Genomic DNA, 19,806 nt, shown 5'->3' on the forward strand with positions numbered 1-19,806 from the left:
CACAGCACCACAGTTAGTAAGAGTAGTGAGTCATTCTGAATAAAATAGGTTATTTCTGCAAATGTAATCCCGCAGAACGTCTATTGACAACAGCAAGAATTTTTGCAGAAGCTACATTTATTTAGCTTTCTAACCCTTTGATCATGCATTTTAGAACCATTTTTCCTCTGTTTTGTGCATATATTTCCTAGTGCTAATGTTTTATTTTAATCTGCATTTAATAGTCACCCTTTTAGACTTTAAGTAGTGCATTTCTCTTGTAAGATGTACCTGCCCCTGATTTTTTCTTCTCAGACAATTTTTACATCTCTGATTTATTTTTTTTCAAGGGTATTGTTTGTATATGTCTTTTTTTATTTCTTTGTACAAAACCAGTCTCATCGATTCATATGATGTAGAATGTTCCTATCTTGTCACTGTGTTTCCATTTCACTTCAAATGTTGAAATTTAATGTGCTCTTCAAAATGAGGATATAATTATTATATAGACAGCTACTACAGTACATCTTTGGGATGGACATATAGACTGTTCAAACTCTATAATTCAGTTTTCAGGTTTTAGAATTTTCTGGGTTGTTTGAAAATTTCATTTTCTAACCCATGTGACTAAAATTAACTTCCTAAATATGAAGTGGGCAAAAACTCAGTTCAAAGTCAGAATATGCTTGTGTCTATAGCCCTTCTTTGCACACAGGCATCACAGATTTCTAGTAGAAGTTAATCATGGCACGTGAAAGGATGTTCCTGATATTCTCATAGTGTAATGAACAAAGGGCTGGGTGAAGGTCTCTGCAAAAAAAGAGAAAGCACAGAAAAGGAGACTAAAAGAGATGAGAGGAAGGGCAAATACAAGAGGATAAGAAAGAAGTGAAGGAAAACAGTGAAGTAGTCCTTCAATAAGAATATGTTTTCCACCTGTAGATGTTGAGTCTGATATATGGTACCAAACAACTAATTAACATAACTAAAAGAGTTAAGAGGCAGACCTTTTATTTTCAGTATGTGGATGGGTGTTTGTACCTGCCCAGTGAAATACAGGAATAGAAATTCCTCCAGTGATCATGAGCTTCACGAATAAGGCCTTGAGTTTTCATGGAGCAATAGGGTAGCTTAGGTTTGACAGGATCTCTGGCAGTCATCTAGTTCAACCCTGGGTTCAAAACATGTCCAACAAGAATGGGTTATTTTGAGCTGTGTGTCCTGGCTGTATCTCTGAGGATGGAAATTGTAGCTCTGGGCAGCCTGGTAAAATACTGGATCATCATTGTCCTGTCTGGAGTTGCTCCAGTATATTAATACCTTTCTTGAAGCATGAAACCCAAAAGTGGACACAATGATTTAGGTTTAGGCTCAGAAGTGCTGAGCAATTACTTCTCTTGGCCTGATGATAACACATTGATAATGCTGCCCTGTATGTGATTGACCTTTCCTGCAAGGATAAAGTGGCACTCCAAGGCTGACTAACACTCAAAGGATTCTCCAGCTCTTTATCTGCAAATCTGTTTTCTAGCCAGTCTGTGTCGCTGCACAAGGTTGTTCTAACCCAGATGGAGACTCCACAGTTACTTCTGTTGAACTCCCTAACATTCCTAATGTCAGTCCAATTCCCAAATCCATCAAGGAATAGCTGAATGTGGTCCTGCTCTCCAAAGTATTGACTGCTCCCTCCAGTTTGATTTCACTCACTAGCTTGTTGGAAGTGCACTCTGTCCCGTCATCCAGGTTGTTTAATAAAGGCAATAAATAGTGTTCATCCCAGTATGGATCCCTGAGCGAAGCTCCTAGTAAGTAGTTGCCATTACAGCTGGTGCTGCTGATCAGAACCCTTTGAGTCCAGCAGCGTAGCCAGATTCCCTCAAATCTGCTTATGCAGTGCATATCTTCCCTGTTTTTCTTTTAAGGGCTGAAGAAGAAATCAAGTCAAATCAAGCCATCCTAAAGTCAGAGTGTACAACATTTGCCATCTTCCCCTTCCTTAACCACAGCACCAGAGTCACTCTTGGTAAATCCAGATGGGATATTAGCACCTGCCTTGTCCATCACGTAGCTGGCAATGGTTCCTAGGAGCTTTGCTCTGTAACTTTCCCTGGGTTAGAGGTGAGCTTTGTAGCTATCAGGATCCTCTTCGTGCCCTCCTTGAAGATGGGTGTGACATATGCAATTATCCAGTCAGGAATCTGCCCTAATCATGATGGTGTTTCAGTGAGGTAGCATCTCCCTGAGAAGCCTGGGGTGCAGCCTGTCTGGTCCTTTTGCCTCCTGTATGATCAGCTGGGCTCAAGAGCCTCCAAAATATCTTCCTTCACAGCAGGTCCAATCCCACAGGAGGCTCAGGGACCTGCAAGGTCTGAGGGCAAAACTAACCATTGAAAACTGACCCAAAAAAGACATTAAGTGCCCTGGCTTTTTTCTTGTCCTTTGTCACTAGGTCCCTTTTTTCACCAGTGGGTCCACATTTTCCTTGACCATCCTTTTGTTGTGCTTTACTGTGTCAGCCATATTCTGGTATTATTCTGTTGATAACTTGTCTGATAGACCTACTGTAGATAAGCAGCAACCCCATATAGATAATCTAAAAAAAGGCATTAGTAAACTATTGAAAATATTGAAGGCAACAGAAAATAAAGGGAAATTTTCAAAGTACAGAATTATATAAAGAAAGTTGAGGGTGAATGTTTAAAAGCAATTGGAATGAATTTTCACACAGTGGAATTGCCTATACAAATGAGTTTCACACAGCATTTTGAAGGGCACCAGTTTTGACATTTATAAAAAGATACCTGAATGGATATTTAGGTAATATCTATTTAAATTAGATGTGAACTCTGTCTTAAAAACAAACACTGATTACTTTAGGAGCATACCTCTGTGGTGCCTATGAACTTAGTGTTTTAGGAGAAAAGGCCCATCACTAGCTGTTTCCTCCAGCTCCTCTAGGTTGTTGGGTACTGAGCAGTGTCAGACACTGGACTTTGAATTAAGCTGATAGCTACTCTGGAGGTGGTGCTTTCTGTGGTCTCTGTTGACATAAATGGTGAATACTAACATTTAGGGAACCTTTTAGCATGCTCTAATCTCTTTTTAAATGCACTTGCAGTCTTGGGAAATTCCTTTTTGTACTTTCCCGTCTTATGATTGAGTGCACTCTTACATGTGAAGTCTCTGTCTCTGAGTCACTGTTTATCACAGGATCAATAAAACCTGAAAAGCATGCCACAGTTGTGGTATTCTCTCAATTTGGTCAGAGTAGAAAGAAATAATTTAAAATTGCTTTTCTAAGAAGAGAAAATGTATTTTTTCTTTATTTTTCTTCTATCTTCACTTACAAAACCTGGTTTATTCAGTGAATATTGTCTACAGTGGAATAACTTCAGATGAAGAATAATTTTTTTATGCTGCTTTCTTATAGCATTTTGACTCTTAGAACTTCAATAATTTCAGCTTATTTCAAGAGTGTGTTGTGTCTGTTTATACAGGTGGTTTTTTTGGTTTTGTTTTTTTTTTTCGTAAAAAGGATTATATGCAAAACTGAGTGTCTGAATGAAATGCACTAGCTCATGTTCACAAGATCAGTCTAGGCATCTGGTCTTTGTAAAGAGTGCTTGAAGTCTTCGACTCTATGAATCTCTTTCCAGTGGTGGTTTAAAAACTTAAAAAGCATCTTGTGTTGTGATTAAGATGAGGACCTTAAAGGAAGTTTTATTTGTAGGGCATGGAAGTCACTGGCAAAGGGAAGTTAAATCAAAGTGTCAGTATTCCCATCTTAGATGCTGTACTCTGTTAGCAATCCTCTAACACATAAAGTCTGGGTAAATACCAGGACCTTAGTTTTATGACTTCCTTAACCTTTTGGGAAAGGTAAAATCCTTATCATTTGTCCATTTGAATCATATTTTGTTCTGATGTAGGAGATTACTGCTGTTCTTGTTGTGTGCTGTCCTTTATGGAAAGAATCTGCTATTAGATGAAACATGTTGCCTTCTCTTCTGCCTCCAGTCCTAAACATTGGGAAATGAAATACTTTTTGTCACTTGTTCTTATTTGCTAATGAATCTATTAACTAGAATGCCATAAGTTACCTAGTGTGGGTTCCCAAGGAAGACCTTTGTTTGCCAGGTGGTGTAACATTTTGATTGTTGTGTACTTAAAATTAACTCCTTTTGAGTGTTTGACACTAGTGTTGCTATTATCATTCTTATAACCATCTGTACCTTTCTTTTTGCAGCTTGGGTCCTGTGTTTGCGCTGTTTGTTCCATTTTATTCCTCCATTCCAAGAGTGCAGGTGACACAAGTATTGGGCCACTTTTCTATCACAAATAAGTCTCTGGTCTACATACTGGGTTTACAGGTATGGTATGTACTTTCTTGTTCATCTTTTAATAAACTAATAATGTAGTTAGTAGTTAATATTTCTGTTTGTCTATGAATTTTGATGCTTCCACATGCATGATTCAGCATACATTTAGCTAGTAACTATCCCATCAGCTAAAACATAGAGAAACATGTGTTTCTAGTATGCTGAAGTGGTTAGCAAGTGATCTGTTCTTACCTTGTCTTACATGGAAAAATATAATAGAAAATTCCACAGTTTTTTTTTTTTTTGTCAATAAAATGACTTAGACAAAAAGAAATTAAAATGGAACCTGATCCTAAAGCATTTTTATCTTATACCTTTCCAGTTTGCTTATATTCTTGAATTTGCTAATTTTTCCCTTGTCTATTAGAGTTCAAACAAAGATGTAGAATACAGTATTTTTTGTGGTAAGACTGTTAGTAAATAATCAAGGTTTTGGCTGAATTTCACTTTTATATAAATTAATCTTACTTGTATATCATGCATTACCATGTGACAGATAATCTAGAGTAGTGGAGCATAGAGCACAGCAACATCATGTAGTATTCTGTGAAATATGACTGGAAAAATATAGCTACTTAGTATAGAAAGCCATAATTATTCAAAAAACAATTAAAAAACCCCAAAACCCAGCAGCCTAGAAATGAATGGGCATTTGTGTCACAATCTGAATGATGAGATGTGCAAATTTATGAGAAATTAGGCTCACTTCTATATATTCTAGGGATTCAAAAGTAGCTCTGGCACAAGTAATGGGGAATACACCATAGCTATGTGAAATGTGGGAGAGAGTATTTTAGAATAAGTAGTCAGTTTCAGAATATTGACTTGTGCTCCATATGAACATTTCATTCATCCTCTTTCCTGTTCAGCCTTTGATTTCCTTCACTTTCTGCTCCAGCACCTTATTTTCTTGATCTTTCAGAAAATCTTGTTTCTGAAATCACTTCCACTATTATTGCAGTGTTTGGGAAAGCCATGCTAATTGTGGGCTATTTTCCGTTGTGTCTCTTGCCTTTTGCTTTCGTACACACAGCACGTCCAGCGCGGATCAGTGCTGTCACTGAGCCCTGTATCTCTGCAGGATCTCTCCCTGCTGAGCAGCTTGCTGCCATCACACAGAGCTTGAGGGAAGACTCATTTGCCTTCTTCTCATTTGTAAACGCTGCCCTTATCTCAAGTCACTGTTTCCGTAGTCTGAGCTCTAGTGGGAAGGTGTTCTCATGATTCAGTCAGCATCACTCAGAAACATTTTAGTAACCATTTTCAGTCCATTTTTCCAGTTGGTAATAACCTTCTACAGGTGATTAGTCACATACTTTGCTAGAAACAATGGGCTGCCATATTGACTTATCAGGATTTTTAAAAAAATTTGCTCCAACTTACTTCTGTGATTTCATGTCAGCAAATATGTCACTGGGTAAGAACTTTATTTCCTTAATTTTAATGCTGGTGCTTAGTCTGTCTGTGACTGCATGTTTGAGAGCTTTACTTGGAGTGCCTGCCTGCTTGGAACTCTTCTCCTGTTGCTGCTGAGTCATTTCCTTTGCTTCAGTCTGTCTTTCAGACCTGTTTTTCTGTGCAGCCTATAACTGACATCCTGTTATACTTAGTAAGCTATATGAAGATAAAATGTATTGTTCTGTAGAAGGAGAACAATTGTTGGATCCCTGTGTTTTTTCCACTTGCTCCTTCTGGAATACTTTGGGGTTTTTTTAATGGTAAACTGAATTTTAACAAAGGTAAAAGTCTGACGTCTCCCATTGTCATGATGAGTGCATAACCTATATCATACTGCTACTTAGTGGTTCATATACCAAGAACTTTGTAAAATAAAAATTTAAATCCCTGCTCTTGTGTTCTAGCTCTTAACCTCTGGTTCCTACATCTGGATTTTAGCCTTAAGTGGATTGGTAAGTCTTACTGTTATAAAAATCGTATGTTGCTTAAAACACTGTATGTATGTGAGCAGCCCAGTATATTTGAACTCCAAAAGAACAGAAATTACTAAGTAACATTTTGTGTTGGTAAGTAGAAAGTTTTCCTCTTCAACCTCAAAATATGTGAAGCCCTGACTAGCTGATGATAAACTGACAGATGACAAAATTGGTGGTTAATATTTTCAGGGTGCTGCTTCTTCCTGCATGAAATTAATTTTGTTGCCATGGATATAGCTGTACACCCACAACTATAAATGAGGTTATTGAGGAAGTGGTAGAAATGTGTACCCCAGGTTGAAGTTTGTTTGTTCAGTTTTCAGCAAGCTTTAAGCTTTGATTCCAAAGCTCAGGTTTTAATAACTTTGCTGTGAGGTTTTTTCATGCTTTGCTATTCTCCAAGGAGATCTGTAGTATAGCTGTTTCTCACAATGACAATGGCAGTAAGGGCACTAAATCACATTCGTCACATCAGTCAGATAAAGGAGCTGTGATCTGTCTTTTTCCTTTCTGACTCTGTTGTTGGTGAAGTGCTTAGTGCTGAAACAGATTGTGCTAAATCTTTCAGATTGTTAGATACTGATAAGCTTCTTTTTAAATTTTACAGACTTAGAAATTAGGAGCTCAGGCTGATTTCTTGGCCCAAAAGACTGTAACCTTTTTTAACAGTGGGAGTGCTGCCACTTCCAAGGGAGCTCATTATTAAGTTGATGGAGAACTCAAATTATGCCCTTGCTGTATAGAACCTACTAATTTGAATTTGGGTTGAGTTCAGAAGGAAATGCTGCTACAACTTAGTAGTTTGATCTCTTACCATTTGCATTGACTGTTGCAAAATAGTCTGTCGGTTTCTAGGATAACTAATAACAGGAGTGACAAGCAGCAAACAGTGGTGTCTGTTCATGATTTGATCTTGCTATAAATATCGATGAAAGCAGTGCAACTAACAAATCAGAATCTATCTCCCCTGGAAATCAGCCCAAGCCTCTGTACCCACTGAAGGATCTGTGACTTCCTCCAAGCACACTACCCTTCCTGTTACTCTGCTGGCTCTTTTATTAGCCCTTCCTTTTGAACAGGTGTTCATTAGAGAGGGAAGGAAAGGAAAGAAATGGAAAGGCATTTTAACTCCCTCTTTCCTGATGACAGAAGCTCTGTGTATACTTGATTATACAGACATATAAAGAGTAGCTCAATTTTTTTTTCATAATACATTATGCAGTTCTTATTTTAATTCCCTCTTAATATAAAATTTTATTCTTCTATATAATGAAACTTGTTGAACTTTCTTAGTAATCTTTTTTATAAATTATATTTTTTTTTTAAATTTAAGGTTGACAATATGTTTTACTTAGGTGTAAATCCATAGGATTAAATTGAGTTACTTCTGTGTCACAGGATGGCTAAAAAATCATTTCAAGTTTTCATGCTGCTTCAGTCAGCATGAATTAAGTCATCATCAGTTATGACATGTTTTCAGTCTCAATTTTTTTCTTCAGCAAGCAGAGAGCTGCACTCCACGACTTTGTAAGAAGTGCTGCAATTTGAAAAGAAATTTATGTTAGGATTTTCAGCCATTTCTTTTGCATAGCATATCTGCCATACTTCTGTGATTAAGAAGTCTCTTTTTCCTCTGTTAGAAATTATATTTTGGTGTCTTTTGAGAAAACTTGGTAAAGGAATAAAGTTTCATGGTATATTAGATAATCGGAGGAAGGATATGCAACACTATAAAGGTGCCTTTTAGCACTACAAGTGTAGTTGGTTGATAACATATGTATATATGTACAATTACAGAAATAAATAGACTGTCAAATTAATGTTAAATCATTCTGACAACCTATATTATGTAATTCTTACTAGTCTTAACATTTTTCTAGCTTACTACCTTAGTCTTTGGGGACTCAAATTTTCAGCTATTTGTACAGAAAGGATGAGTAAAGGCATGAACACCAAGTCAGATAGGTATAATATTTAGTCACTAGTTCATTGCCTGGTAGACACTTCGCTGTATTTTAAGCACTGAAGATCACTTAGGCACTCATACTGAGTGTATTATGATGCTGTTCTGTCATTTATCTTTTGTTGCACTTCTGCTTATGTGGAATATTAAAATGGATGGTGCCAGCACAATTTCTGAGTTGTTATCAGTTTCCACTTTGTCTTCACAGTGTTCCTGGTTTAGGCTTATTTAAATTCTCACAGTCTGTATTTGAACATAACTAAATGGGATCTGACTTTCTAGTTACATCCTTGCAAGTGTCATTAGACCTTTTTGTGAACTCTCGGCAGGGTGTAGAGGTACTGGGGACTGTACTGCCTTGAGTTCTTGTTTTCAGTGGTTGTGAGTGATGCCATCATTACACAAATGCATGTATGAGTCTACGTGGGCAGGCAGGCATTGATGTAATGTGCCTGGTGATAGGCAATTTTTTGACAATTTGTAGTTTTGATGGTGAATATTTCTCAGGTGCAGAAATTACAGCTCATGTTTTTTTATTAGAATACAGAAAGTCTGCTGTGTCTATCTTTGTGATAAGGTATATCTTGCTAGATCTAATTTTAAACCAGTACAGGATTACGGTCTTAAAGGTGGTTTCTTTACTGTCCACATGAAACTGGACAGTCAGTTATTGTACTTTTGGTATGTCAGTTGCTGGTATGTTGTATAAAACATGCTGTTTAAATACATGATGCTTATGTATAAGGAAGAGAAAATTTATGAAGTAGGCTGTAAAGAAATTCACAAATCTGATTTGTGAAAAGATGCCCAGAATTCTTTCAGTACTTGTTTGCAGAAGTGCCTCCATGTAGTGCATATCACTTAGTTTAGTGAAGGTTTGAAACAGTTTCTTCACTATTTTTTTTCTTTAAAATAGTCAGAACACCTTAGGAAGTGGTATTCATGTTTCATTGGATGTAGACATCTTCTCTCCCTTTTTTTTTCCCACCCTTTTAAAATCTCTTGGATTCCCACTTTACATTTTTCCTTGCCATACTCTGGTAGGATTGAAATTTGAGAGGTGTGTCAAAGCTCAGTCATAGCTAGAGCTCACCTGCTTAAAGAAATAAGCTCAGGTTGGTGACCAGCAAAAGACATGTCCCACAAAGGCATGCAGTTCCCTCCACCTTCTAGGACAATGTCATCAGACAGATCATATGACATGGGCTTTTCTGAGTAGCTTAGGGCTATATTTGATGGGGGGAAGGTATCTTTCAGGCCCTTTCTGTGATTTTAGTGTTCTAGACTTTCTTCTTACCTTGTGCTAGTTTTTCATTTGTTTGCAAGATGACCTGCACCGCATAAAGTTAAAAATTCGGCACTCACCAAGTCTTCTGTGAACTGCCTTGAATTTATGTAGAGTTCAGTTCAAACCTTAGGAAACTGAAATTGAGAAGTTTCCAAAACTCTGCTTGACTTGGAGATTTCACTAAGCCGAATGCAACAGTTTTCTGCATTGTTACTGTGCTACGCTGGAATTGACTCAGATTGTGTGAAAAGTTGTGCTTTTTATATTTAAATGTTGGGAAATGTAGGGAATCTGTAATTTAGAGCTTGTACTTGCACGGCTTAAGGTTAAGATAGAAAGTTCAGACAGTGTTGAGTGCATGATTTTAATTTCAGTTCTGGTTTTTGAGTACATTAGTTATTATTCATAATTTTGAAGTGGCTAACTTAGTTTTACATAGACTACAGATGCTGTTGAATGCTCCCAAGTGTACTTGGATTGTACTTTTGAGCTCTGTTTGTTAAGAACTTTATCCATCCTTTCTGTTAGTTGTTCATTCAGCTGAGGTGTTTTTGTATAGTGAATTCATGTCCTTTAGAATTGGCATATATAGGATAAAATGTGATTCAGCCAGGGAGAAAAATAATTAAACCAGACTTTCATTGTTTTAGTTCCTGTCTTAAAAATAGTATTATGTAGCTAATATCTGATCAGATCTGATCTGATCAGCTGATCAGGAATAATTTATTTTCTTGTTGTTTTTCTTCCTCTTTCAGATCCTTCTTAAGTGATTTTGAACAATGCATGCTGAATTCTTTGTTGTTTTAAAACATGTTTTAAAACATTTTGTATTTGCATTTGTATTACCCCACAGTATAGTGTTCACATTTAAAATATCATCCCTTCTACATACTTTGAATTAATATTAAATATGTGCTTTCTCAAAGAGAATCTTTGGTCAGAGTATGTTAATGTATGCAGTTACCTCCACATTCATGTCCCGATGTGCATTGTCTTTTATCCTCCAGTTAGTCTGGATATCCTTCAGTCATCCACATTCAGTCTCATATAGGACTTTAGTCAAAGTATGATATTTTTTGAACACTTTGTAACTGTGCTTGTAAGTGGATTCAGGTAAATGTTAACTAAATGTTGGATCTACTTCATTTCTGAATATTGGTATTACAGTATAAATATCAGTAGTGTTGCTAATATCAGTGAGACTACTCACATACTAAAAATTCTGCCTATGTTTAAGTACTTACCTAAGTAAAACCATGTGTTTCGTGTGTAACAGATGTGATTCCCCTTTCCTGATAGAACTACCCACCAAAGAGCATGTACTCAGTGTACAGAATCACTGAGTGTAACACCTGGTCCAGCCTCCCTGCTCAGGTAGGGCCGCCTGGAGCAGCTTGCCCCAGGCCATGTTCTGATGGCTTATGAGTATCTCCAAGGATGCAAACTCTACCACCTCCCTGGGCAATCTGTGCTAGTGTTCAATCAGCCTACAGTGAAAATGTGTTTCCTGATCCTCAGAGGGAGCCTCCCCATATTTCTGTTTGTGCCCATTTCCCCTTTTCCTGTTGCTGCGTACCACTGAGAAAAGCCTGGTTTCATCCTCTTCATTTCCCTTCAGGCATTTCTTTACTTTGGTAAAATCCCCTGGGCCTTCTGTTCTCCAGGCCAAACAACGCCACTTCTCTCAGCCTCTCCTCATGTGAAAGATGCTCCCACAATCCTTTGATCATCTCTGTGGTCCTGCACTGGACTTGCTGCAGCAAGTCCATGTACATTAACACATGTGCTGAATCCTGCCCAAAACTAGTGTGCAGGATTTGTGTGTGGACAGTGCTCAGTGTTCAGCTGAGTGACTGTAAGTGGCTTGATCTGAGTGTCACTACATTCTACTGACTTTACTGACCTAATGCCCTCTGTGGTGGGAGCTGTGACATCCTGCCCACGTAAAGGTGACAACTGACTATGCTACCAGCACTTATACCTGCATCAGTGAATGCATCTGAGAAAAAAGGGAGTTGGTTCATCTGGAATACAGGGGATGTTGGTTTGGAAGTGAGGTTGTAATTGTCTGGCTAGGAGGGAAATGCAGATATTTCCAACTCTGGAAGAAGGAGAAAGTAGTGAGAAAGGACAGGAAAAGGTAATAACGTGTCGTAAGGCACTTTCTCTGTAATATCTATGACTTCTGTAGAAAAATGGATATTGGTTTTCAGTTTGTATTTCACTTCTAAGTTTCTCTTAGAACTGAGGAAGAGTTTCTGTGTCCAAAATACCGTCTATTTGGTTAACTATACCAACTGGTTCGTTAGGAATTAGATTGTTCTATCAGTATTTGTTTTTTTTGGCAGCAATGTTGCCCTTTCTCAGAGAGGGAATCCATGAGAGTAATTCAGCTGTATGTATACTTTGGAGATATCTGCCAAAAGATGAGTTACATCCCAAGAGTGCCCATTTCTCTGTGTTGACTATGATACCAACTTTAAACAACCAGCTTATTAAGTAGGCTTTTAAATTACAGATATCTATGTTGGGTCAGATGAATCAAATCCTCATCTTTTAATTAAAGAGATCTGGTTAACAATGTGCTAATCATCACCTACAGATCACTGGCAGAGACCAAGGGAACCTATGTTTAGGACACCAGTAAAAGTTAAGAATAGCTGTACTGTGCAGAAATGGCAGTACAGTCATGCTTGCACACACACAATGTTTTTTTAGCTGATAATGATTCCATCTGACCAATGAAGCACTGATGAACTGTGAAGAAAAAAGTTTCAAAGTATCTGGAAAACTTATGAGCCAAATCAACTGCAAACAAAATTGAAGGGAAATATTTTGTTATCACTATTATCTTATTTTTCTTTCAAGGTAACTCTTGCAAAAGGCTGTTTATAGTATTTGTAACAATTTCCAAAAAGGAAACCCAAACAAAATAATGTGTTAGAATTGTAACAGAAGTTGAAAATATATGTGTAGTGCAGTTTATTTGTTGAGTTGTTTTGTTTCTTGGGTGGTTTTCACCAATCCCTCTTGGTTTGACAAATGCTGTCTCTAATGAAGATAAATACAGAATCCTGACACAAACTTCAACCCATGTTTTGATTCTAATTGTATAGAATTCAGAACATACTAAAGATTAAGCAGATAAAACAGGTATAAAAATGTCACTTCACCTTAAGAAAACTGTTTGCTTTTGTTGGTATCTGAAAACAGCCAAGTCTTGAGTACATGTGATGAATGTATTTACATTTTTCAGAACAAAATAATCGAGTATTTGATGTCAAGGTCTGTTTGTTAAAATAATTTGCAATATAATTCTCTACACCAGTCTGTCTACTTTTTTTCCTGTTTGATTTCCTTTTTTGGTGTTAAATCAAGTACAGTGAATTTAAATATTTAAATTTTTAAATTTTAAATCCTATTCCAGCTACTTGTGGAGCATATGTATCTTTGCAATGTAAAATACTGGAGAGCTTCCATGTTTGGTTTACCTAATTGCAGAGAAACTACAGCTACTTCCTTTTTCTCAAAAATCTACAACTTTGGAAGGACATGAGGGAAGGGGAGGGGAAGTTAGGCTTTATACGGGGGCAGGAGGAGGTTAGGAAACTTCATGTGAAGAACCAGTAGTAAGTCACTGCATTAAGAAACTGAAAATATCTAAGCACACTTTTATTCTGCAGTGTGCCAGAGAGTTTCCAGCATCCTCCATTTCCTCTTAGCACTGTGCCACATACAATATGGTGGAAGATGCTGTGACTAACAGAAATTAAGATACACCTTGTGTTGCTAGCCACAAATTCTCCATTTTAACAGTGTGAACATAACCACAACATCTTTTTGTGGTGACTTTTTGGCGGCTAAAATACAGTGGAAGCTCCTCTGTTTGGGGGAAGTAGTCCTTTAATCTGATGTACAGTGCTGAAGTTGGAATATAATGAGGTCATCTTATCTTCATTGAATAAACAATGTTGCTTTATATTCTTAAACACTAGAAATTCACTCAATGTCAGTAACAAAAGTAGGGTAAAAAGTTGTTTTTTACTTTGTCAAAGCTTTTGATTTTTAAAATTATATCTATCAAGTTCTGCATATGAACCAGCTATAGAGGAAGTTCTTTGGAAATACTTGACATTAAGATGAGAGTATGACACTGAGCCAGACTGAATCACAAGACCTTTTTTAACTACAAATGTCTCCATTCTGGGTTTATTGGAAATATGGAAATAGCTATCTTGTCCTCACTAGCTGAAACTTACTGAAAATTTGTTATAACTGACCACAGCGTTTTCTTATACTTCCATATAATAGCTCTTCATTTTAGCATGTCTGTAAACCTTTAGCCTTATAAAGTCTTTTCTTCTGGTTAAGAAGTGAAATGATTCTTCTGGAAGCATTCGCTCTCTATAACTACCTAAAAGGAGATTGTATTAAGGTGAGGGTCAATTTCTTTTTCCAAGTAAGATAAATGGAAATGTCCTTAAGTTGTGCCAGGGAAGGTTTAGATTGAATATTAGGAAAAATTACTCACCAAAATGTTGATCAAGCACTGGAACAGGCTGCCCAGGGCAGAAAGAGGTTGAGTCACCACCTCTATAGGTGTTTAAAGGACATGTAGATGTGGCACTTAAGGACATGGTGGACTTGACAGTACTGGATTAACAATTGGACTTAATGATCTTAAAGGTCTTTTCCAGCCTAAATGATTCTACATCCAGCCATCTCTGCTAAGAAAAATACGAGAATGCTTTTACTGATGCAGCTGCTAACTGTGGCTTGCAGTATGCCTTCCCTTCTGAGACAAATTCCAAAGTACACGAAAGATAGGCTGCTGTTGTCGCATTACTCTGTTTTCTGTCTTGCCTTGATAAATAATGATTCTTTTTGTGGTTAGTATGTTCAGACACGTGTCAAGATTTGTCATGTATTCAGCGAGATGCAGATTTTCCTATCACCACTTGCTTTGTTTTGTTCTTGTGACTTTTTGAACCCGTTCAAGATTTTTGAAAACATTAGACCTTTTCAAAGGTGGTAAGAGAGAGCAGGTATCAGTATCTAGGAGAGCCATTTGAAAGAAGTGAAGGAATGTTGGTGTGATGTTGGACAAAATATTTTGAGTGGGACTTCTTTCTCTGCCTAGTTAACACCTGTACAATCAGGTGTGCAGAATCCCTGGAACAAAAGATGGCTCCTGGCTCCATAGCCAGTAATACTACCTGTACCTATACCTAACAAGGTGGGAGGAAGGGAGATAATTTGTATGTTGTGGTGCTGCTCGTGCATTTTGCATTGAGGAAAACCTCAGATTAAATGTGTATGTAATATTTGCAGTCTGGTTCAGTAATTCTCGCTTGCCAAAAACTGCTTTCAAAGTTACTGTGCAGTCTAGGTTTTCTTGAGTGAGGGGCCTATCTACCTAACTCCCTCAGGATCAGGGCTTTGCTCCTGGGAGACCTTCTTGCTAGGCAGACACCTCAAGCAGTACATACCAAAAACAGGTGAATTGCAGAAGTGATATGAATTTTCTTCCTCTTGTTCTTTGGTGATTATAGCTGTGTACCTTAGTTTCCAGTTGATGTGCGCAGTTTTAGTCATGAGTTTACAGTCATCTGGAACAGTTTCACTAGAGCTGAGGACAGGATCTCTGAGATCATGAAAATACTTCTGTTACAGTGCTTGTCCAGTTAGGACCTTCCTTTGAATACAGAAAATTTTAATTAAAGGCAGCCTTCACTCTGATGTGATTGTGGCCTTTATAGCATTTACCTCCTTTCTCATAGCACGACTGAAACACTGAAGAGGTTAAGAGTAGTTTAAAACTGTTCTTTCTCATTTTAGAATGACAGCCTGTGCTTGGGCTGTCAAGCAACCAACAGCTTGGGCTGCACATCCAACCATGAGTCATAAAATGAAAGTAAAATAAAGCAAAAATCATTGTTTCCAAAAGCAGAATGTGTTTTTGCTAAAAGTCTCACTACCCCGCTGGAGGCTGTTATTTAGCAATAACCTTGTTAATAATCTGAAAAACATCCCCCCTCCTAAAGAATTTTTTTCCTGTATTGCCTCCCTTTGTATAACCAGCAATGCATTTAGTATATTTATACAGATGTCAGTGAGATGCAACAAATAGCCCCAAATAAATAAATAAATACATTAGATGCAGAGTTTCTACATTGCTTTTCACATAATTTCATTTCTCAGGTATGTTTACAGATTTGTTGAGCTTCAGATCTCTTCTTGTTCATATCACTGTGCTGTGATAGCCTGATTCTTGTGGCATAACAGACAATAAAGTGTCACAAATGCTGAAATGTGGCATAAAGCAAAATGCAGATGGGACTGCTTTGGGCTCAAGTGCTGTGGCTTCACAATGGCATTCAAAATAATGGCTGAGTGATGACTGTAATTCCATTTATGGGGCTCATGATTTCTCTTTCTCCTGTAGAATCTGAAATGAAATCAAGCCCCAAGGCAAGCACAAACACAGGGAATGTGGTTTTTTTCTTATGGGTAGGAGAAGGGCCTCACAAAAACTGGCTCTTTCAGTATCACAGTTTTTAATGAATTGGTTTTCAAATGTTTTTTTCCCTCCTGTAAGGCAGGTGGGCTTCTTTTGGAATGAGTGTGTGCACAGTCTTAGATTTATCTTCAGTTCTGCTGGTTTGCTTTTATTTTTACTAGAAGAAGAGATTTGGGTGGTGGGGACAGAAGCCTTAAGGGTGTTTGGTTTTTATTTTGAAGGAGTGTTTAGAGTGCTTCAGCATCCTCAAGAGCTGTCTTAATCTTTTCAGGTCAGCATGCAGCATACCCTGACCAGCTCTTTTGCTAGAAATTAAAATTTTATTTTAATTTTGACCAGTTTTAGAAAAGTTCACTTGGCCTGGGCTCAGATTCCAAAACAAAAAACCCCTTGCCACTTTATGAGTCACAGGCAATGCACCACACAGATTTAACAAAGCAATTTGTAGTTGTAGGGAAGTAAAGAAATCCCCTGTTGTTTCTCTGATTCTTGACTGAGAGCTGTGAGTAAATACAGTAAAAGTGCTTAAAAATCTAGAAAGACCTACTGTTACCTGCAGCCAAATTCAAAGTAAATGTGATGTACTTAAGTTGTTTGGTTTTCAGAGTTTTTTTAACTTTTCATTTTTGATTTTAGATTTCTGGGGTTTGCTACAATAGCAGTATGTTAAAAGTTCATCGAATTCTTTGTGTACCCAGATGGGTAGCAAAGATATTTTCTTGGACTCTTGAACCAGTCTTCTCATCTGCGGAACCAACGAATGAAGTTCGAGTGGGAATGGGAGCAACAGTTGACATCCAGAGGCAGCAGAGAATGGAGTTACTGGATCGTCAGATCATGATGTCTCAGGTTGCCCAAATGAGGAGGCAAAGACAGCAGCAGGTATTGCTATACATTCTTTAAGGATTATAATGTTATAAGAAATAAATTTTTTTGGTTTGTAGATCTTACATTGTTCCTGTTTTTTAAAAGTAATGTATTTTTAAATTTTTCTCCATCAGTCTTTCACACACTGTTGTACTGCTGATAGCCATTTAAGTGGTTTGTATAGCTTTATATGTTAAAACTGCTTCACAAGATGGGAGCAGGATGTCAGACAAATCATTGTGGGGATATCAGTACTCCTGACATTCTGTCACAAAAAATGAGGCTGAAAGGTAAAGTGATTGCTTCTTGGTGGTCTTTAGTGAAAGTTATTGTGTAAAGTTAGAAAATAAAAATGCTCCTCACTCTTCTGCATATCTGTCTGGTCAGCAGCCTTTTCAGAGAGATTGGAAATTTTCTGTGGAATTTCTTTGTTTGTAGGTGTATAAGTGTTTCTTAAGGGCAGAAATTAAATTCTCTAACTTACAGAGGTAAACCACAAATGACTTTCTGTTTGCCATGTTTAATCCTCTTGGTTATTTTCTTATTGAACAGAATAGCAGAGTGTTTTTATTTTCTCTGTTTTATACAAACCAACAAATCCAGATATTCTCAGACTTTGTGTCGTAGGGCAGCAAAACAAGGCAGGTGGTGTCTCAATTCCTATATCTTAGATATGTTCACTGTCTTCACTGAGTTTTCTTTGCCTGAAACACAGCTGTGTACTGATACACGAGTTCTTCTTGTGTTGGGGGTAGTGTAGTGCAAACAGATATAGCTGTGAAACCCTTAATGCATTCCCAGAATTAGAGGTGTGATGGCATAAAGCTTTGACCTGCAACTGGAGTATGAATCTTTGTTTCCAATCCCTGATAACATCATTCTGTTGCTCTTGTTTCTTTAACATTTCAATATGATGAAATTGTCCTCAAGCAGAAACTTCTAACCTACTTTTCTCTATTCCTATTAAAACACTGATCAGTTTAATATAAGAACTGAACTAGAAATTACTCAATTCTTGAATGTTGCCATTGTAATAGAAAATGAATTGAAACTATGGTGGGCTACAAGCAGCTGTGAGGAGTGCAGCCAGGTTTCTTCAGATGTGAGAAAGAAGCCACTTCCAGTTATGAAGGACAGTCTTTCTAATACCTCTTTAATTACAAAAAGTGGTAAATAAGTTCAGAATGGTAAATGATAAAAGAACTGTTGATAACATTTTCTTCTCATCTTGTCCTTTCCCTAGGCTATGAACAATGAAAGTGGAAAAATGTCTTTTCATGTTTGACTTCAAATAGAATTCTTTAAAAAGGTGGAGAGGTTTGACTAAAATGCAGGAACATTGTTTGAACATCAGTAAGATGCTTCCCTTTACAAGTTGCTGAAACACTTTCAAGTTACCTTCATGTTTAGCCTTTAACTTGAGCACAGCATTTATTTAACTGCTAGTGCTAATCTGTGAAACCCGTGATCAGAAGGCCATAGGATCAATGTATGAATGTTCCATAGAGGCTTTTCAGAAAAGGTGTGTCATGAAAGCTTTTGACCCACCTGGTGTTTTTTAATGACTCACTCACAGAATTTACTGGTCATCAGCTAAATCGGAAAAAGCATCACTCACAAATGTTGCTGTGTAGTGGTAAAAATGAAAAACAGACTATTTTCAATCTCAAAAGAATATTTAAAAAGTTGAAAACCGTTTCCTGGATTGGTGTACTTGGGCACTTTTGCCTTTAGAAATTTGGCAAGGTGCAATTTGAAGACAGTGGAGTGGAACAGATCATGCTACAGATGAAAGGAACTTAGATGATAATTTTACCTGTGGGAGTGAAGCTATAAAGAATGCAGAATAAAGAATAAGTTTCTTAGACAGTTTTTTTTTGGTGAAATTGAAAATAATAAAAGCTGTGAAGTACATGTCAGTCATCAGATCGGGCTTTGAATTATGTTCTGGGTAAATGTTGTGCAGATTTCGGAACTCCCAATATGCTGTCTGTAGGTAGTGTGCCATAGGTGAGATAAATTAACATTTTCTCTCACACTGTCTGCTTTGCTTGGTGAGGGAAGTGAACTTTAACTTTCTTCTCTATGCCACAGTGCAGCAATTTTGTTCAGCTGCCCCTTGAGAAGGTGCTCTGCTCATTCCTCCCACTCCTTTACTCAGTTAATCTGTTTGAGAAATGAGACAATGCAGTTTCCCTGGATGGTAGTAGCATTATGGAAGGAGAAGATCAGTACTTCTAAAAGGGCTCCATTGTCTGGGCAATGTTGGCAGACTCTCATAAGGGAGGCCCTTCTCTTAAACAGATGCTTTTTGTAGTAAGTTTATTCTTTGAGTCTTCACAAGAAATTCTGAAGAACATGAGCCTGACAGGTTAAGCAAATCAACATAAAAAAAGTTTAAATTAAAAAAACAAAAAGGGGGGGAGGAGGGAAGAAACTGGGGGAAAAGCCTTTCTCAAAAGTTGTTTGTAGTATACCTCTATGATACTGAGATGTAAATAATTTTGTCTTTTTTTTCCCTGCTGTTCACTAAGCCCTTTTATCCAAAGCAGAATTCACTTTGGATTCTTTCTAAAAAAAAAGAAAAAGCAGGGAACAATCACCCCAGAATTTCTTTGCTGGCAATTCTTTGAGCTTTACCTTTCCCAGTCTTTTTCTAGCTGAAATCTTCTGGTCTGGAGGAACCTGAAGCATGGAACTGTGTGTGTGAGTGCTGGATTGTCGAACACCCTTGAATTCAGTGAGTGGATTGAGTGTGTGGTAGAATTTGAGAATAAGCCCACCCAGTTCCTTCTTCATGATGTACCTCATTTTAGCTCTTAAATATTCAGGGGGCACTGTGTCTGAATACGTTACCAGAAGCTGTTACGTTGATA

The 19,806-nt window shown here is 37.4% G+C and overlaps 1 protein-coding gene across 1 annotated transcript in view; it reads left to right on the forward strand.

The window, feature by feature from the left end:
- Nucleotides 1-19,806, forward strand: part of UBAC2 (UBA domain containing 2) — an 87,046-nt gene that overhangs the window by 52,666 nt on the left and 14,574 nt on the right. The window contains exons 5-7 of the mRNA XM_041478305.1: nucleotides 4,226-4,349; nucleotides 6,221-6,268; nucleotides 16,700-16,945. Of these exons, the coding sequence (XP_041334239.1) occupies nucleotides 4,226-4,349; nucleotides 6,221-6,268; nucleotides 16,700-16,945 (418 nt within the window). The remainder of the gene's footprint in view (nucleotides 1-4,225; nucleotides 4,350-6,220; nucleotides 6,269-16,699; nucleotides 16,946-19,806) is intronic.

The sequence above is a fragment of the Pyrgilauda ruficollis genome, unplaced genomic scaffold, assembly GCF_017590135.1.
Source record: "Pyrgilauda ruficollis isolate IOZ18807 unplaced genomic scaffold, ASM1759013v1 scaffold44, whole genome shotgun sequence".
Lineage (NCBI taxonomy): Eukaryota > Metazoa > Chordata > Aves > Passeriformes > Passeridae > Pyrgilauda > Pyrgilauda ruficollis.